The sequence below is a fragment of the Sinocyclocheilus rhinocerous genome, unplaced genomic scaffold (genome assembly GCF_001515625.1).
Source record: "Sinocyclocheilus rhinocerous isolate Xijiao unplaced genomic scaffold, SAMN03320098_v1.1 scaffold3340, whole genome shotgun sequence".
Lineage (NCBI taxonomy): Eukaryota > Metazoa > Chordata > Actinopteri > Cypriniformes > Cyprinidae > Sinocyclocheilus > Sinocyclocheilus rhinocerous.
The window spans coordinates 244,202-266,156 of record NW_015645073.1 but is presented as its reverse complement, the minus strand read 5'-3'; the positions used below and the strand labels follow the sequence as shown (position 1 = coordinate 266,156).

General features: G+C 35.1%; 1 protein-coding gene across 1 annotated transcript in view; it reads left to right on the top strand.

Annotated features, from left to right (window-relative positions):
* Nucleotides 1-21,955, top strand: part of LOC107705473 (protocadherin Fat 3-like) — a 171,035-nt gene that overhangs the window by 91,912 nt on the left and 57,168 nt on the right. The window contains exons 3-4 of the mRNA XM_016508783.1: nucleotides 11,644-11,762; nucleotides 11,856-12,054. Of these exons, the coding sequence (XP_016364269.1) occupies nucleotides 11,644-11,762; nucleotides 11,856-12,054 (318 nt within the window). The remainder of the gene's footprint in view (nucleotides 1-11,643; nucleotides 11,763-11,855; nucleotides 12,055-21,955) is intronic.

The window sequence follows — 21,955 nt, the reverse complement described above, 5'->3', positions numbered from 1 at the left end:
CAGCAAGGATACATTAACTTGATCAAAAGTGACAATAAGACTTTTATAAAATTACAAAAGATTTCTATTTCAAATAAATGACTGTTTTCAACATTGATAGTATTAAGAAATATGCAAATCAGCATTTTAGAATGATTTCTGAAGGATCGTGTGACACTGACGACTGGAGTAATGATGCTGAAAATTCAGCTTTGCAACAAAGGAATAAATTGCACTTTAAAATATATTCAAATAGAAAACGGTTATTTTAAATTGAAATAATATTTCACAATTTTACTGCATTTTTGATCAAATAAATGCAGCTTTGGTTTTGAACAGTAGTGTATACAAGTCAAGTACTATAGTAAAAAGACCATGTTTAAGTCTAAACTATGGTTGTAATTGGCTGAAAAACATAAAGAAACCCTAAATAAAGACTAAAAAGTGTATTAGACCCTTTAAGTATCTCTAATTCTGAGGCTGTCAGTTTGACTTGACTTTGAGTCTTGAGTTTTGAGTTTCTATCAAACTGTAGGCTGTGTTATGTAATTGTGATATTGTGTAATTGCATTCAGTGGTTTAGAGTTTCCCAGGCCCCTGTGGTTGGTACATTGTGTTGGGCGGTTTTCTCCAGAGCTGGGCGGCTTTTTAGTGTGTTGTGAGGTTGTGTTTAGGAGATAGTAAAGTCTGCTCCCTGTCATCACTTTCTTAACACCCTCCTTTAAAACCACAGGGATATTTTGAAACGACTGAATCTGTGAATTTCCTTTTCTGTCGTACACACACACAAGCTGCTCTATCCAGACAGTGAATGTGCCACCTACGCTTGTGTCTCACTCACAGGCTTACTTTGAAACGGTCTGTTTTGCCCTGCCATCATTAGCTGAAGCTGTGTGTGAACAAGAAGTTGCTCCGTCTCTCACACAGCCAGAGAGAGATTCTCCGGTGTTCCGCAACAACGCTTAGCTGCTTGGCTAAATTGGCCTAATTTGCAGCACAATCGGCCGATGCCGATTAATTAAAAAATTCCCAAAATCGGCCAATCAATCGGTCGACCTCTAGTATTGGGTGTTTACATGGAAACGGTAACGGTGGCATTTTCAGAAACTTGCACTTTGAAACCCGTTTTTAAAAATATATGTGTTTTCAGTCCCCAAAACGCAGTTGTTGTGTAAACAAACAGACATTTGTGAGGTTGTGTTTAGGAGATAGTAAAGTCTGCTCCCTGTCATCACTTTCTTAACACCCTCCTTTAAAACCACAGGGATATTTTGAAACGACTGAATCTGTGAATTTCCTTTTCTGTCGTACACACACACAAGCTGCTCTACCCAGACAGTGAATGTGCCACCTACGCTTGTGTCTCACTCACAGGCTTACACAAGTGTCTAACACACACTGACAGATAACACCTTCTACACACACCATATACATCCTGCTAAAGTGTTAATTGGCTCATTTAAATTTGCTTTAAATAAAGGCTATTGATTTAGTGCATCAGGATTCATGTGTGTGCTTGCCGTTGCGTGCTTTTGATGGAGAGACACTTTTGACAGTTTTGGGATCTGTTATTCGTACTTCATTCAGGTTGCTAGGTTACGGCCTTAGGAAAAACGTTCCTGAATGAAGTAGCCTATGATGTGCCACTAAACACACGCAGTATAACAACGCCCTGTTTCTAATCACTACAGATGTATTTGTAATTGCACTGCTGAAATTACAAAAGTGTTTGGATTGTTCTTTGCCCTCGTGGGTCCAATGTTAATGCACAATTGAATGCACGCATCTGAAGACTAAGCCAAAAATTTACATTCTGTCAACATTTGCACTTCTGTTCAAAAGTTTGGAGTCAGTGAGATTTTTTTTAAAGGTTTTTGAAAGAAGCCATTTATTCTCACCAAGCCTGCATTTATGTGATCAAAATACAGAAAAAATTTAATATTGTGGAATATTATTACAATTTAGAATAACTGTTTTCTATAATTTATTCCTGTGATCATATGACCTGACCATTTTCACAAATTTGCTTTTTTGTATTTTACACAGAGAAGATATCATTTTCAGAAACTTGCACTTTGAAACCCGTTTTTAAAAATATATGTGTTTTCAGTCCCCAAAACGCAGTTGTCGTGTAAACAAACAGACATAACGCATAAAAAGTTTCCAGTTTTTGGCTGAAAACGTTGTCGTGTAAATGGCCCCTTAGCCCGAAAGGACCTCACATTTCTGTTAATGAGACACACATAGATTGAAAATAGTATCATAACCTATCCCACTTGCACAAGCACGCAACAGATCCAGAAACACATACGGTAGCCTGATCCAGAAATACATGCGAGATGCACACAAAACAGATGTGGTCTGTTTGCGCTCTGGACAGCATCAAAGGTTTTTAGTTACAACGTATTCTAGGAGCATTGAGCAATGTAGCCAATCACATCTGTTGACTTCTTGAACGCATGGCCAATCAGAGGCGTTTAAGTTAGTCAAAATCACTCAGTTGTTTTTTTGTTGTTGTTTTTTTATATCAGTGCTGAGTTATCCTTTCATTATAAAAAAAAGTGTAGACAGGATGTAAATAAGCGATTTTAGCCATTTTTTTCACATTCAGATTACACTCTGAAATGTGTTGCATTATTTAAGTAGATGGGGTTCATGCATTTCACGTTGACTTAAAAGGTCCTGTAAGATCACTTACAGAATTATAAAATTCATTCATTATAAAACTTCCTCCAGACTTTATTAGACACAGCTTTTTTCTAGAACTGCACCCTGTAAATGTGCACGTCATCTCAATTTTGTCAAATTTGGTCTAAATTTGTCAAAACTCTCTGCTTCCTGCTTTCCGCATGGTCTGCCATGTGAGAAATAGTGCCTCAGAGTCTTCCTATTGGCCATCCAAAGAATCTGGCCATGGCTCACAATCATATATTTAATGTTTTTTTTGTCACTTTACAGAGCCCAGGGCTCTCACAGAAGACAGGTGTGATATTTCAGGACACGTAATTCAGTCATATCTAATTACACTGCTGAAATTACAAAAGTGTTTGGATTGTTCTTTGCCCTCGTGGGTCCAATGTTAATGCACAATTGAATGCACGCATCTGAAGACTAAGCCAAAAATTTACATTCTGTCAACATTTGCACTTCTGTTCAAAAGTTTGGAGTCAGTGAGATTTTTTTTAAAGGTTTTTGAAAGAAGCCATTTATTCTCACCAAGCCTGCATTTATGTGATCAAAATACAGAAAAAATTTAATATTGTGGAATATTATTACAATTTAGAACAACTGTTTTCTATAATTTATTCCTGTGATGCAAATCCGAATTTTCAGCATCATTACTCCAGTCTTCAGTGTCACATGATCCTTCAGAAATCATTCCAATATGCTGATTTGCTGCTCAATAAAACATTTCTTATGATTATTAATATTGAAAACAGGTGTGCTGCTTGATATCTTTGCAGAATCTTTGTGAGGATTATTTGATGAATAGAAAGTTCAAAAGAACAGCATTTATTTGGCATATAAATCTTTTTATATAACACTTTTAAACATTTTACTGTCACTTCTGATCAGTTTAATGCAGAATTAATTTATTAATTTCTTTTTTAAAAAAAATCTTACTGACCCCAAACTTTTGAATGATAGTGTACTAACTATTATGTCATTCCAAACTTGTATGAGTTCCTTTCTTTTGTGAAACAAAGATTTATCCAGGCTGCTTTTTATCAAACAATAGAAGTGAATGGGCACTTGGCCTGTCAAGCTCCAAAAATAACCAAATATCTCTATGAAAGTAGTACATATGACTCATTCACCACATTCTAAGTCTTCTGAAGCCATACAGTAGCTTTGCATGAGAATCAAACAACAGTTTAATAAATGATTTTTTGAAAATCATGTCAGACTTCAAATTATGCATCTTGATGCATCACATTTACACAAATGTAAATGAAGTGTGACATCTACAGGAAGAATTTCAGTCTGCTCTTCACACAAATTTATTTTATGACTGGAGAAGACTTGTAATAAAGTGCATAAGCCGTATGAACTACATTTAGAGAGTGTTTGTGTCACTATTGGAGTCGACAGCTCCAGTCCCCATCCATTTTCATTGTCTGGAAAAAAGCAGCCAGGACATTCTGCAAAACATCTCCTTTGGTTTACACAGAAGAAAAGAAAGTCATAGGTGTTTCCATCCATCCAAAGAATCTGGCCATGGCTCACAATCATATATTTAATGTTTTTTTTGTCACTTTACAGAGCCCAGGGCTCTCACAGAAGACAGGTGTGATATTTCAGGACACGTAATTCAGTCATATCTGTCAGGATTTTTTTTTTTTCTCAGTGCCATTCCATGAAAAAAATAATGCTTACAGCAACTAAGGTCTCCGGACTGTGGCATCCTGTTGATTTCAGCAAGTTCTGTAATTTCAGATCGCACCCTTATTTTGTACAAAAAAAAAAAATGCTGCAGTAATGCACGATGGAGATTTATTGATCACTTACAGAATTATAAAATTCATTCATTATAAAACTTCCTCCAGACTTTATTAGACACAGCTTTTTTCTAGAACTGCACCCTGTAAATGTGCACGTCATCTCAATTTTGTCAAATTTGGTCTAAATTTGTCAAAACTCTCTGCTTCCTGCTTTCCGCATGGTCTGCCATGTGAGAAATAGTGCCTCAGAGTCTTCCTATTGGCCATCCAAAGAATCTGGCCATGGCTCACAATCATATATTTAATGTTTTTTTTGTCACTTTACAGAGCCCAGGGCTCTCACAGAAGACAGGTGTGATATTTCAGGACACGTAATTCAGTCATATCTGTCAGGATTTTTTTTTTTTCTCAGTGCCATTCCATGAAAAAAATAATGCTTACAGCAACTAAGGTCTCCGGACTGTGGCATCCTGTTGATTTCAGCAAGTTCTGTAATTTCAAATCGCACCCTTATTTTGTACAAAAAAAAAAAAATGCTGCAGTAATGCACGATGGAGATTTATTAGTCACGCAGTGCTAATGAATCTCTTTTTTTATTGATTAAGCAAGCAATGCTCTGTAGCTGAATCTACAATTTTAGATGTAGATCAAGTGGCTGTGTTACAAAATCTTATGAGCTAAATACCTAGACAGCAATTTTGGGCATTGTACTGTAGATGCATTTAATGTTCAAATCATGCGTCCCAAGGCACTTATGATACTCAAAATCAGAGCGATTAATTATTATGTTGTGTGGTTTTGTAGTTTTTCATGTATTTTTTATTTATGAATGTATGTGTATAGTTCTTATAATTTTTATTTAAGTTTTAGTTATTTATTAATTTGTTAATTTATGGTTTTAGTTTTCATTTTTGTTTTAGTTAACAATAATAAACCTGCAGAGGACAGGCAAAAATGACACAAAAATATGAATTCACCGTAAAAATATATAAATAAAATAATAAAAATTGGGGTATATTTTACAAGAAAATGCCATTTAATTTTTTTTTACTTCAAAATGTCATGTTGTAATTATTTTTTAATTTGTAATTAGTTGTAAAATTTACTAGCAATTTCTGAGTGAAAATTTGTTACTATATACCCAATTTTAATTTAATTTTTTGTTTGTTTGTTTTGTTTGTTTTTTTAATGCTGTCTAGTTCAACAGTTCACAAGATTTTGAAACACAGCCCATCTCTTTAGAGCAAAGTACCTCTGCGGTCAAGTTCATGTCACGTCATATCCAATCAAACGCTGAAATGACACTGCCAGCCATATAAATGTTACACGGGCCGTCTTCATACACCTGTCCCTGCTGGTTTCACTCTGATTTCCCCATCCGTCTCAGTTCAGTGTTAGGGTCGTGTATCCTGATGTGATTGGATGAAACCCTGCCTCGTGCCCCGTATAACCCCGCAAGGCTTTGACTCCTAAATATAGGTGGACAATAACAGGGGGAAGTGGATGAGCGCACCGAAATGACAGACTCAATAAAGGCTTTCTCTGTGTTTTTGTCCTTTCATGTCTCCTTTTCTTTTCATTCTGTCTGTCTTTTCTTTTTCTGTCTCTGTTGCTAATTTATTCCTGTGATGCAAATCCGAATTTTCAGCATCATTACTCCAGTCTTCAGTGTCACATGATCCTTCAGAAATCATTCCAATATGCTGATTTGCTGCTCAATAAAACATTTCTTATGATTATTAATATTGAAAACAGGTGTGCTGCTTGATATCTTTGCAGAATCTTTGTGAGGATTATTTGATGAATAGAAAGTTCAAAAGAACAGCATTTATTTGGCATATAAATCTTTTTATATAACACTTTTAAACATTTTACTGTCACTTCTGATCAGTTTAATGCAGAATTAATTTATTAATTTCTTTTTTAAAAAAAATCTTACTGACCCCAAACTTTTGAATGATAGTGTACTAACTATTATGTCATTCCAAACTTGTATGAGTTCCTTTCTTTTGTGAAACAAAGATTTATCCAGGCTGCTTTTTATCAAACAATAGAAGTGAATGGGCACTTGGCCTGTCAAGCTCCAAAAATAACCAAATATCTCTATGAAAGTAGTACATATGACTCATTCACCACATTCTAAGTCTTCTGAAGCCATACAGTAGCTTTGCATGAGAATCAAACAACAGTTTAATAAATGATTTTTTGAAAATCATGTCAGACTTCAAATTATGCATCTTGATGCATCACATTTACACAAATGTAAATGAAGTGTGACATCTACAGGAAGAATTTCAGTCTGCTCTTCACACAAATTTATTTTATGACTGGAGAAGACTTGTAATAAAGTGCATAAGCCGTATGAACTACATTTAGAGAGTGTTTGTGTCACTATTGGAGTCGACAGCTCCAGTCCCCATCCATTTTCATTGTCTGGAAAAAAGCAGCCAGGACATTCTGCAAAACATCTCCTTTGGTTTACACAGAAGAAAAGAAAGTCATAGGTGTTTGGAACAAAATGAGGGTGAGTAAATCTTTTCATTTTTGGATGAAATGTCAGAATTTATATTTTTGAGCGCTTTGTCTCTTTAAGAGACGATTTCAAAACTAATGTATAACTGTGCATGGAAACACATGCTTTGACACACACAGCATGTTTGTAATGCCAAATAATGTGTGTGCCATGTCTTGAAAGCACCAGGATCAATTATTAAACCAAAGATTAGTCAAAGATCAAAGATTGGAAGAGAGATTACATAAACATGCAGAAAGCCCTCACATTTCCTCTCATCCTAAACACTTCGCTCTTTCACAAGACTAATTTGTATTCTGTTCTTAACGAATCTATAAGAGGCCTTCATATTTAATGGGCCGGACTATCTCACTTACACACCCTGAATTGCAGTAAAAGGATGCTGGGAAAGGCAGGATGTAGATAATAGGGCGCTCATTAATAATTGATCACAGAGATTATGCCAGTGAACAGCATTACTAACACACATATTTGCACACACACACGTGCACGCCTCATGCCATCCGGCTGGCACTCTTTCATTGACTCATATCGTTCTTATCTAGGTCAGACAGCAGGAACACAACAACCGATGAAAAAGCTAAATAATCTCCCCATTTCCACTCGTTTATTTGCGCTCGCTTTCTCTCTCTCTGCTTTTCCTATCTGCTCGCTCAGCTCTTGCAGAAATATCAGCTTCCAACCAGGACTGTGTGTGACTGCTTAGCTGTAGACTGGGGACAAAATTATAAACAAAAGTGAGCTAAATTTGACACAACCTCCCATTTGGAAAGCAATTATTAATGCATAAGTAATATAGTAATTAATTTTACAAGAAAATGCCATTTAATTTTTTTTTACTTCAAAATGTCATGTTGTAATTATTTTTTAATTTGTAATTAGTTGTAAAATTTACTAGCAATTTCTGAGTGAAAATTTGTTACTATATACCCAATTTTTATTTAATTTTTTGTTTGTTTTTTTAATGCTGTCTAGTTCAACAGTTCACAAGATTTTGAAACACAGCCCATCTCTTTAGAGCAAAGTACCTCTGCGGTCAAGTTCATGTCACGTCATATCCAATCAAACGCTGAAATGACACTGCCAGCCATATAAATGTTACACGGGCCGTCTTCATACACCTGTCCCTGCTAGTTTCACTCTGATTTCCCCATCCGTCTCAGTTCAGTGTTAGGGTCGTGTATCCTGATGTGATTGGATGAAACCCTGCCTCGTGCCCCGTATAACCCCGCAAGGCTTTGACTCCTAAATATAGGTGGACAATAACAGGGGGAAGTGGATGAGCGCACCGAAATGACAGACTCAATAAAGGCTTTCTCTGTGTTTTTGTCCTTTCATGTCTCCTTTTCTTTTCATTCTGTCTGTCTTTTCTTTTTCTGTCTCTGTTGCAAAGTGTGCGTAGGAGTTTCTGAGATTTCTCCGCTGAAGTAACACAGAACACAATGCGTCCTGCTTATGCAATGCATGTATTTGCCTGCTCTAAAAACCTTAAGTGCATGTATGTTGCAGAGACGTCTGATAGCAGAAGGTGAATGGTTATTCATATGCATTATCTGAAAACCATTTTGAAAAGACCAAATTCAAATGCATTTTAATAATAAAAGTTGTAAAAATGTTGTTTTGACAGCCGTTGGGAAACCAGTGTTATTTTAGTGTCATCGATATACTATTATAGTTTATATTATTTTTGTTAGTTTTTATTTTGATATTTTCCATTTTCATTTAAATTTGAGTTAAAGTTTTAGTAATTTTGTTGTGTTTTTGTCATTTTTATTCGTTTTTTTATGTCTGTCTAGCTCTTTTTTTACTTCAGTTTTAGTTTGAGTGCTTCGTTAAATGAGAAATGATGCCTTGGCAACTAACTGAAATAAAATAAGATTTTTATATTTTATTTCTTTTAACACTTATTCCAAGTAATTAATTATTATTATTATTTGTATTATTTAATGTTTTTAGTTTTAATTTTAGTTTTAGTTATCAATAATAACACTAAAGGGAATGTTATAGCAATGTTTGGCTAAAATTACAAATGAAAACACTTATTCGCGTGTAAAAAATTCTAATTTAAAGTTCAAATGTTTTCAAAGTTGCTGAAACTAGCTGAAATAAAATAAGATTTTTATAATTCAACCAGGACTGTGTGTGACTGCTTAGCTGTAGACTGGGGACAAAATTATAAACAAAAGTGAGCTAAATTTGACACAACCTCCCATTTGGAAAGCAATTATTAATGCATAAGTAATATAGTAATTATAATTAGCTGTATAAAAAACACTAGATATCTATGGAGTCTCCACTTTTTGAAAAATATAGTATTGAAATGTATTATATTATTAGAATATTTTATTATTTTAATGTTAATTTTTTTTATAAAAATACAAAAAAAGGTCTTGTGGGGTTTGAGTTTTGGTTTTTCTATAATAATTATAATTAGCTTTATATAAAACAGTATATGTCTGTGGGGAAGTTTAAGGAAGGATTAATAATATAATATTAAAATGCATTGTTATTATTAGTTTTATTATTTTAATGTTAATCCCTACAATCCCTGTTTTTTATTAAAAATATTTAATTGAGTTGTGGTTATAACAAATATAACAAATTGTAACTACTAAATATAAAATTAATTTATAGTTTTATAAATAGCTTTTTGTAAAACTGTGAGTGTGTGTGTGTGTGTGTAATCTGGTTGAATGAGCCGCTGTGGTCGGTGGTAATAGTGTGAGATGACTGGTTTGTCAGGGCTGGACTTCCAATCTGTCTCTGATTGGCTAAAGTGAGTTTCTATTACCTCAGAGAATAGAATACACTCTCTGTCTCTCTTCGTATCTATTTTTTTTCCCATTGTCTACTCTCATTTTGCGATTCCTCAGGCAGTTCTGCTGGTGTTCCGAATATATTACGTGTGTTCTCACTCTAGCACAATGAACTAAAGGATTGTATGAATCCTACAGGCTAACAGACTGAATTATTGATGTCTCACACACACACACACACACACACACACACAAACACACAAAAGCTCAGGCTGTTTTTCAATACAGCGAAACCTGATCTGATTCCTTTACCTGATTCAAGTCTGATTCTAGTTCCCTTGCAGAAAATTTACCATGGTAACCGTAGTTTCTGGCAAAACACAGATGCATGTAAAAGTGCATAGAAATTATACAGAAATTATGGGATATATATATATAGAGAGAGAGAGAGAGTATAATACTCTATTATTATATATTATTTATATTTTATAAAGATTTATTTACTTTCTATTTACTTTTTTTTTTGTTGTTCTTAATTTTTTACTTAACTTTTTTTTAGACTTTTTATTTTGATTAGATCTAGCTCAACAGTCCTGCAGAACAAAGTCTCGCTTTTTGAGGCAAATCTGTGCCTGAGATGAACTGCTTTTTTTTTTCTTTTTTTTTATGTTCTGACAATGGACATAATACAATTTTTGGTCCCAAGACTGAAGACCTCAGTTTACGGTTACATGAAACGATTGAAAATGTCGGGCTGTTGTTGAGGTCAGAGGTTCAGGTTTTATTTTGTCTTTAGCCTGAGGGTTGTGTTTTCTTCTGCTGTGTTTCTGTTACATGACTTATGGAAGTGACCTCCTTATTGATCTAAATTTACCACAACCTGTGTGCTGCTGTATTATAAACAGAGATTTTTAAAGGTAACTCACTACTAGCATCACCACAGAACAGTTGTGATAAATAATGAGGTTTCCAGAACACTCGCCATTGGCCAGCCAAACAGGAAGCCCCGCCCCAAACTCAAGCCATTGGCTGAGACATTAGCTATGTTTCCATCCAAAAATTCGAGTTAAACTTTACTTTCTATTTACTTTTTTTTTTTGTTGTTCTTAATTTTTTACTTAACTTTTTTATAGACTTTTTATTTTGATTAGATCTAGCTCAACAGTCCTGCAGAACAAAGTCTCGCTTTTTGAGGCAAATCTGTGCCTGAGATGAACTGCTTTTTTTTTTCTTTTTTTTTATGTTCTGACAATGGACATAATACAATTTTTGGTCCCAAGACTGAAGACCTCAGTTTACGGTTACATGAAACGATTGAAAATGTCGGGCTGTTGTTGAGGTCAGAGGTTCAGGTTTTATTTTGTCTTTAGCCTGAGGGTTGTGTTTTCTTCTGCTGTGTTTCTGTTACATGACTTATGGAAGTGACCTCCTTATTGATCTAAATTTACCACAACCTGTGTGCTGCTGTATTATCACAGAAAAACACAGATTTTTTAAAGGTGCTTCATCACTAGCATCACCACAGAACTGCTGTAATAAATAATGACTGTTTTCAAACAGGTTTCCAGACCACTCGCCATTGGCCAGCCGAGCAGGAAGCCCCGCCCAAACTCATGCCATTGCTAAGCCATTGTTGCTGTGTTATACTCAAACAGCAATGTTTTGATAGCGCCGCACACTTTTCAAGGAAAACAACTGACAAATTTCTCACTAAGCATATTAATCTGAGACAGTATTTTAACAATAAAACAGTTTACACACCTCAGCTTTAATGTTTCTGCTTTTTGTCCGTAATTATTGCTGAGTTTGTCAGTCTCAGTGTAGAATGCATTACCTGTTAGCATTGAAACTAAATGATCAACTCTGCTGTTTCACTGGAATTAAAATATTCAGCTTGTGATGTTTTGACGTTTTTATCAATTTTATTTTGCAGGTGTCATCTACACTACAGATCTGTTGGACCGAGAGACGCAGGACTCCTGTTGGCTGACGGTGTACGCCACTGATCTGGGAGTGGTACCACAGTCAGTGGCACTGCAAGTGTACATAAAGGTAAATAAGTGTGCATCCTATGTGAGATTTTGTGAAATTGTGGTTCTTGTATAAAATGTTTATTTTATATATTTTCCGTGTGTGATTTAACAGGTTGAGGATGTTAACGATAACGCTCCCCTCACATCTGAACCGATGTATCATGCCACCATTCTGGAAAATTCCCCAAAGGACCAGTCAGTCATTCAGATCCAGGCGCAGGACCCTGATGCCACGGCAACTGAGCCCCGCCTGTCATTCCGGATCTCCAGCGGCAACCCGCAGAACTTCTTCGGCATCAACCCGCGCACCGGTCAGTGTCCTGTCCATCAAACTGTATGTGTGTGATAGATAGAATAAATTAATGTCAGTTTTAATAAGTTGAGTTTATATGCGTGTCCCTTAAAAAGTACCATGGTACAGTGATGGTATCAGATGGTGAAACCATGGTATTAAATGATTATAATATACATATACCTATATCTATCTATCTTTCTATCATTCTGTCCATCCAACCATCATTCTATCTATAACTATCTATATACTGTGATTTACCATGGTATCATGTCTGAAAAAGCATGGTAATACCTTTTGGTTTTTTTTTTTTGTATGAGCGTATTGTAAGTCTGTGGTGTAGATAAAGCTAATTATTCCTTCCCATGCATTAATTAATTCTGCTTATTTAGTATTTAAATTCACTTATTTAAATATGCACATCTGGGTGTGTGAGTTCTTAAGGTCTGTCGCTGCTCTCCGCATTATGACATCATCGTCTGAGCCTACTGTAAATCCTGGCTGCTGATTGGCTGGTGATATGGTTTTGCCTTTGATTGACAGATTAATTTCATAGCCACAGGCCCTTCCCTCCAGCCACACGCCCCATAGTGCATGTCAGCAGGAAGCGCCGATCCTAATTAAAAACTTTGTAAAGGTCACAAAAGGTCAAGCTGTCAGAAAGACGGAAGGCAACGGCAAAATGGAAGCAGCCAGAGAGAAAGATCAGAAAGTGTTGTGAGGTTTGATGCAATAAGTCTGTTTTCATAAACGGTATTTCCAGAAAAACTCACAACACACCAATTTTCTGCAGACTTTTGTCTGTTTGTGTGTGTGTGTGTGTGTGTCTGTCTGTCTGTCTGTCGTTCTATCTATCTATCTATCGTTCTATCATTCTATCATTTTATCTGTCTGTCTGTTGTTCTATCTATCTATCTATCTATCTATCGTTCTATCATTCTATCATTATTGTTCTATCTATCGTTCTATCTCTCTCTTGCAGAAGTGTGTACTGCTTGATTTCAGTCGTGTATTTGTTTATGTTGAAAGCAGTTTAAATGTTAATCAGACGGATGCAGGCCTGGCCTCTGCTCTCACCTGTCAGCATCATGAGAAAGGCCTTTCAGCCTCATCATGTTTAAATGTATGTGTGTAACAGAAATGATTATACATCACCATCTAGCTGGCACACACACTGCAGCTCTGTTTGTTGGGCTTTTATTTGGAAACTTGTTTGTTTGTTTATGTATATAGATTACATGAATTATTGATGCCGAGTCAAATATGTCTAGCGCACAGAGAGAGATAAAATTACCGCTCTCAGGAAACTTCATTCAATTCCAGGTTTAAATAAAGTACATATGAGGAGGGAACTATTGAGGGAAGTATTGAGCAGTACAGTAAAGATGACTTTAGAGGTGAACGCAGGGGTCATTTTATTATTCTCCTATAAAGCAGAGTTGAAATTGATGTTTCTGAGATAGCCAAGTTGATTTTCATGTTTCTTTTCAAGCGTACTCCGTAGGAAGAACATGATGCACAGCTTTGTTGTAGGACAATAGCACATACAGTTTGTACAGTATAAAAACCATTACGCCTATGGAATGTCCCCACTTTTCACAAAAACAAACCTGTGTGTGTGTGTGTGTGTGTGTTTAATCCTTGTGCGTGCCACAAGGAAATTTTTATTTATTGACACATCTCTGAGAAAACAGAGCCAGGGTGTGTGTTTTTTGAAAGTGTGTGTACTGTGTAGTCAGCATGGTTGGCGGCAGATGTTTTGAGGGTATTTTGATGATGCACTGCAGCTTTTTGTGAAGGTGACTCCAAAACAAAACATCTTTAGTTCTTTTACAAGACTCTCTAGACACCACTGCACTTCTTGTTTGTATGCTCCCTCGACAGCCTAACACATCTGCTGGGACAGTTAAAGTTGTAGTCTGATCCCTACATTGAGAAATGTGAGGTCTCTTATGATAGTTTACACATGCTTCTGAAAGATTTCTCACTGTCATGGGGGACGTTGCTTGTACACTTTATTGGTTTTGCAGATGTGTTTGTAACAGAGGAGTTTATACACAAACCCTAAACAACTCAGCTGATCGATGCCAGAAAGCCTCTGGTATCAATACTGAATTCAGGCAACAAATAAAAGGCCAGTAGAGGAAAAGAATAAAAACATCTTAGCTTGGTGCAAAATAATTACATTCACTGCATCCTTTCAAAAGTATAACAAAGAAACTGCAACATAGGGCCAAACAACCCCACATAAAAAAAAGAAAAAAAAGTTTAGTATTGTTGTTGTTATTGTTATTAATAATTATGATAATAATATTATTGTTGTTATTATCATCACATTGATTATAATTTACAGAATATGCAAGCAATATTTATATTATTAAATAATAATAATTATTATTATTATTATTGTTGTCGTTGTTGTTCTTGTTATTTTGCTGTTAGGTTAACTAATAACATATAATATTTTTATTAGCATTAATATAATATAAGAAATAAACCAAAAATAACAACATAATAAAATATAAATTAAAACTGATAATTACATTTTATTATTATCATCATTTCATTTTTAATTTTGCTATTATGTTTAATAATAATAATAATAATTATTATTATTATTATTATCATCACCCATCATCATTATTCGTTGTTTTATTTAATTTTTATGTTGGTGGTTTATTTTTTTATATGATATTATGTTAATGCTAATAAAAAGGATGATTTTAATAATTTGCATATTCCATAAATCAATAGATATAAGAGCAGATTTGAAATCATTTTAGTAAATATTACAGTGAAAAAATGAGCAGAGTCTTATTACAAAATGGTCTTATTACATATAATTTTGAATTAAACTGAAGTAAGATCATGTACTATTAATCAAAAGCCTACTGTTGCTGTTCAACAACACAAGTCCTCTGTGGATTCAATGTATTCTGTGGCTTATGTACAGTGATAAATACATTTAGACAGTCTGGTTTGTACACAGCAATGGGAAGTTGCACCATTTGGAAGCATATTTAAGCTTATTTAAGTTCAGAGTCTGTTCTCCCTAGTGCATCTCCAAACAAATGCAGAACTGAACAGTTTACACACACTCCCTGAACAATACGAGCAAAAATCTGCTATTCACCCCAAAGTTTACTGACACACTCCTCCATTCTCCCTAAACATTACAGCCTTCTGAACACACTTCCTAAACTCCTGAGCCATTTCTACATGCTCCCTAAGCATCATTTTGCTCCTGATTCAGATGAAAAAATGGATAGTTGATTGAATAGGTCTTTCATAGATTGAATATGTATGGATAGATGGATGAATAAATGTGTGCCAAAATTTTTTATTATTTTTATTATTTTTTTTTGTTACAACTGCCAGTAGCGGGTGAATTGAGAAGATGTAATGTCCATAAATATTTCATATTTCTTACCGGTCATGAAATGTCATTTACATCAGTTTTCTTTTTAAAAAATAGTGTTGATATTTATTTATTTATTTATTTATTTATTTTAATGTAGCAATTCACACAGAATAATAGGGTGATATTAAGTATCTGTGAAGATGAAATTCTGCCATGAAAAGCTGCTAAATCATTTATGTAAATTTATAAATATATTAACATTTGATATACTGTATATGTGTGTGTGTATATACTGTATATATATATATATATATATAATATTTGTTATTAGTTTATTATGTAAAATACAGTATATATAGAGTGAAAAATTTAAGGGGGTCTGAATACTTTCCGTACCCACTGTATATATATATATAGTTAATGTAAAACAAATTACAGAAAGTATCATTAAAAATCCTAAATACATTTCTTTAATTCTTTATTTAATTTAATAGTACACAATACATAACTAATATGTAATGCAATATATAACATTATTGTGTATGTATAAGCCTGTATATGTATTTATATAAAAGAAAGATTTTCATTTGCATTTATACTCATCATATCATATCTTAGCCAAAGTCTATGTGAAATGCTACCTCTCATAACAACATCAAAACTCACTTTTTTTTGTGGTTTCCTTTAATGCATGTAACAGATCATGCATGTGTCCCGTATGGGATTCTGTAGGAGGGGAAAATCTTTTCAAATGAATTTCTGTGGGTTTCCACTGAGTTAAAAGTTAAAAGCTGCTCTGCAGTCAGTAAAAAGACTCTCCGTGTAGACGAGGCGACAGCACGTCAGATCAGAGGAGAACTAAACACAAACACTTCCATCATTATTAGACAGTCGCTTCAGTCGAGCACATGAACGTCTTTCATTTCATTCACTTACATCTGGTAGCCAGGGCCAGACTGTCGTTCATGTGAGTCAAACCATGCATTATGTAGTGGTTCCTAACCGGATTTTATTCACTCGTCAGTCACAGTCTATTTGGACAGATGAATAGTTGTGTGGACCGATGGAGGGTCAAGAGTCTTCAAAATGCTGCCCGCTTCTACAATATTGCTCATTTTCAGCTTTAAACTCTTCAATTGGCTCACTCTGTCTCTCTTCTGCTTGTCTCAGCAGTGATTTGCGTCTCTTTAAATCTCGTCTGCAGGTTTCACACATTCACGTTTCGTCTCCTCCAACCCCAAGTTCTCCTCCTCGTCTTTCCTCCCCCTCCGTCTCATCCTCTCTCATCTCTCTCTTATCCCTTCCTAACACCTTCCTCTCCTCCCTCTCTCGCTGTATCACCCTCCCATTCTCTCGTTCACAAGGCCTTACGTGTCTTTTTGTCTCTTTCTCGGTTTCTTACTCTTCCATTCCGTCCCCCTTCAACTCCTTAGCATCCTTCCGTCTTTCTCTCACTCTGTTCCGTCTTCCTCCTCATGATGAAAGACTCTAAGAATAGCTCTCTCTCTCTCTGTCTGCTGCGGCTCGATAATCACTGCATCTTCTACAGCATGTAAACACCCTGTTTTCACTGTTCCTGAACCAGCGATGCGGCGCAGATATCCGCATTCATCCTGCTCACCATGATTGCGATCGTTCTGATTATCCTCCATAATGGATCATTTGGAATAATAGATGACTCCCAGAGTTTTATCAAAAGCATCGTTCGTCATTTCTGTGATAGCATGGCCTGAGGAGCAGTAATAAGCCATATCTTTAAAGTACTTCTCTTGTGACGCTTCATTATGAAGTTTTACGTTTTATCTATAATGTATTGACAGAATTGGGGCAGAAATATACCCAAGAAACGTATACACACACTCACGGCCAGTGTTAATGCTTAATTTTGGCATTTTTTATTACAAATAAAAAAATACAATTATTGTGAATGCGAAACTTGGAGTACAAAAAGTTTTCAATTAACACATTTGTGAATGTTGTGATTCAGTGGAAGCAACTTTTGTATTAGTCACATGATCAATGAACATTTTTTATCAGTTAGTATTTGTAACAAAGTTCGTAATCACGGGAAGAAGGAGGCGGGAACCGGCGAACATTTAAGATTTTAATAAAATAAACAAACACAAAATGAAAGTAAAGCGGCAGCCCCTCACGGACGACTGCCGCACACAAAACACAAAATAAAGTCCAGGCCTGGTCCTCTCTCGTCACTCCTCCTTTTATCCTTCCGGAGCTCCTACGTGGGACTCGAGACCGGTGAGTGGCGCAGGTGTCGTGCATTAGCATTTACTCCACCGGCCTCGCTCCGTTCCCACGGCTCTCGGCCCCGCCCCTCTCGTCACAGTATTTTATTCAGCAAAGATGAATAATTGATCAAAAGTGACAGTAAAGACATTTATAATGTTATAAAAAAAATAATTTAAATACAGTATTTTTTAATTTTGAAAAAAATGTATCATGGTTTCCACAAAAATATGAACAACACAACTGTTTTCAACATTGATAATAATCATAAACTGTTTCTTGAGCAGAAAATCAGTATATTAGAATGATTTCTGAAGGATCATGTGACACTGAAGACTGTTGAAGAAAATTCAGCTTTGATCACAACAATAAATTACATTTTGAAATATATTAAAATAGAAAACATTTATTTTTAACTGTAATATTTCACAATATTACTGTTTTTACTGTATTTTTAATCAAATAAATGCAGACTTGGTGAGCAAAAGAGACTTATGCAAAAACAAGACTTTTGAATGGAAGTGTGATTTATTAGACATAGTTGTAAATATTTGTTCCTATGATAACTTTTGCTTTAATTGTTCATAGTCCTAAAAGAAGACATTTTGAAAGTTTATGTAGTTCAAAATATTTGAATTTAAGTACTTGCATAAAATGTTTTGTGCCTTACTGTTTGCATTACTTCTTCAAAAATTATTTTATATTTATATATTTATGCAGTTTTTATTATACATTTAATTTTTATTTTTACTTTATTTATATATTTTTTAATGGCGACAAGCACATTGAATAACTGACAGAAGATGTTTACACGCAGTGCAAAAGTAATTAAATGAAATGAAATTAATTATATTATTATTATTAATGTTAAAATAATCTGTTATATTAATATATTATATTCTAATACTATATTTTACATTTATATTAATATATAATAATATATTAAAAATAAAACTAATCTAAATAAAAATACTAATTAAACACAAAATCAAAATGTAAACTGAAATCATTGTTTCAATCGAAGACGTACACTTGAAACACCTGGAATTACAAAATGAATCATGGATAACTACTTAATATATCTATGATTCCAGTTTCTCTTTATAAAAAAATTGCTTGAAAACAAGCAGCAATCATAATTAAAGAGTAAATACTAAAAATATCTGAGCTGCTCAGTTTTGTGTTGGACAACAAGTTCAAAAGGTTGATAACCACTGGCTCAAAGCATTTATGACATTTACTTGATCAAAGTATTGATTTAAATAACCTTGTTTAATAAAGTTGTTTATTAAAAAATTAAACTGTAAGACTGTGCTAAAGTTTTTTAATTTGCATGAACGACAGCGCAAAAGCTCGATATAAATTATGGATGCCATTTTGACATTTAGGCTACGTTTACACGACAACGATGTAGTCAAAAACGGAAAAGTTTTTCCCTTGCATTTTTTTAAAGTTTCACGATATGACAACGTTTTCAAAACGATTCGCGTTTACACATATACGCGAACACGGCCAAAAACGCTGTATTACGAATGCCAGGCCAGTAGTTGGCGCTGTCACCTTGTTAGTACCTATAGGGAAGTGACGATTATATGTTGTATATGATGCGTCTCCGCTGTTGGTTGTAATATTGGTTAAGTAAATCCACACTTTGCTGAAGCGTTAGCAACCTCTTGAGCAGCAACAACAGTACCATGTACTCCACCATTGTTGTGTATGTTTGTTCGCGCTTGCCTTTAAAATCGACACGTACTGCGCATGTCTACATACCTAAAACGTACTGTTCACGCGCATGACGTGACCGTTTTCAAAGATTCCCGTATTGGGTGTTTACACAGAAACGATAACGGTGGCGTTTTCAAAAACTTGCACTTTGAAACCCGTTTTCAAAAATATGCGTTTTCAGTCCCCAAAACGCCATTGTCGTATAAACGAACAGGCAAAACGCATAAAAAGTTTCCCATTTTTGGATGAAAACATTGTCGTGTAAATGGCCCCTTTTAAAAAAGCATGCAATTTAAAAACCAGCATGAATCGCCTCTGCTGAAATCTGCCACTCTCTTGTTTCTTTGTCTTTTTCAGACGGCTGTTGATTTATAGATGCAGTGTGATCCCAGCGTGAGTGTGTGTGTGGCCGGTTTACGTTCCTTTGGTGCGTGTTTCGAATTTATGACGCCGACCCCGCCAATGAATCACAAACACACTCATATTGGCAAATTCCCACCTGCAGCCATTCGACGCACAAAACACACGCAACACCGGCAGTTTTCAAAGGTTTTGACGTTATTTTTATCCACAACGAGTTTCTTGGGAAATCAAGGCCTCCCGTGTGAACTCTTAACAACCGTGGAGGAACACAAAGACAAATGCACCGTGAAATAAATGCAGGTGGCCATCATCAAATAATCCCAAACTGAGATCCTACAGCTCATGCATATTCTAAACGCAACAGATAACTGGCCTGTATAGGTATGCTGTTGTATACTGTTGCTGTTTTAGTTAATTGCTTGTAATCACTCGTCTCTCTAATTAATATGCTAATTCCAGTGAATGCAGCTGTTCTTTAGCTAAGCGCGTTCATTCTCACTGATTGGATCCTTATACAAAGACACCTTCATTAGCAAATCCATTGCTGTTAGTTAAAAGTAGGTTAAAGGGATAGATCACCCAAAAATGAAAATTATGTCATCATTTACTCACCCTCATGTCGTTCCAAACTTGTGAGTTTCTTTCCTCTCTTGAGCACAAAAGAAGATATTTTGGAGAATGTTGGTAACCAATGAGTTGATGGCAGCATTGTATTTTTTTTTTCTCCATAATATGGAAGTCAATGGCTTCAAAAAAAAAACTGTTTGGTTACCAACATCTTTCAAAATATCTTCTACAGTACTCAACAGAAGAAAGAAACTCAGGTTAGGAATGACATGAGGACGAGTAAATGATGACAGAATTTACTTTTTTGGGTGAACTATCCCTTTAAGAGAGAGTTTCAACTATGAAAGTCTGCGTCTGGGGGATTGTTTATGGCATATTTGTTTTTTTGAGTACCCTATATTATAGACGTCGCATAAAAAGCATGCGTGGGTATTCAATGTTAGAGCTCTAATCCGTCCGTTTTTCCCCCCATATGCGGACTTGCTTTCCCACACACGCCGGTCCCGAGTGGTAGCTGTGTAACCGAGCCTCTGGTTGCCATGACGATGAGATCAGAAGTCTGTAGACGTTAAGACCCCGCTTGCCCACTATGACCAGTAAACCCTATTCAGGTAGCAGCAATTACCCGATGGGGCCTCAAACAGTGTGTGTGTGTGTGTGTTACAGGCATGATGTCATCAGCAAACTTTTGTCTCTGGTCTTTTTGTTTGCCCCCACGTCCCCGTCCTCTCCCGTTCTTTTTGTTTTCCCCTTCCGTGTTTTCTCTCTCTCAGTACGAGTGCCCTGCGCCGCTGTGACTTGATTCAACACAGCCGCCCTCTCTCTTTCTCTTCCTCCTCATGTGTCTCTTCATCTCTGATATGGGTCAGTGATGGGGCGCCCTGCGATGCACCTTATCAGAAAGCATACTTAAGGACCTGCAGGCACTTTGACGTGCCACGGAGAACATTACTGTAGGAGCACAACAGTAGGGCTGCAAAAGTAAAATAAATAAATAAATAAAAATCTCTATAGCAAAAATTGATTATTGTAGCAATAATTAATGTTTTTTTTTTTCAAGTGTTCAACTTTATTTATATTTATATTTAACTTCTATGTATGTGTGTATATACATATCTTTTAAAATGTAATTTATTCCTGTGATCAAAGCTGAATTTTCAGCATCATTACTCCAGTCTTCAGTGTCACATGATCTTCAAAAATCATTCTAATGTGCTGATTTGCTGCTCAAGAAACATTTCTGATTATTATCAATGTTGAAAACAGCTGTGCTGCTTCATATTTTTGTGGAAACCGTGATAAAAAAAAATTCAGGATTCTTCATGAATAGAAAGTTTCAAAGAACAGCATTTATTCGAAGCAGAAATCTTTTTTTTTTTTTACATTATATGTGTTTGATTAATTTAATTGTCTTTGCTGAATAAATGTGTTTATCTTTCAAAGATAAAATATTTCTGACCCTATTTTGTATGGTATGAAACATTACAATTAATATTTTATCATTTATTGTGTACTTTATTTTTGCTTTTCATTATTTATTAGTTTTGTTTAAATGATATCTTTCAGTGTTTTTCATATATATATATATATATATATATATATTAGTGCTGTCAAATGATTAATCGCGATTAATCACATTCAAAATAAAAGTTTTTGTTCA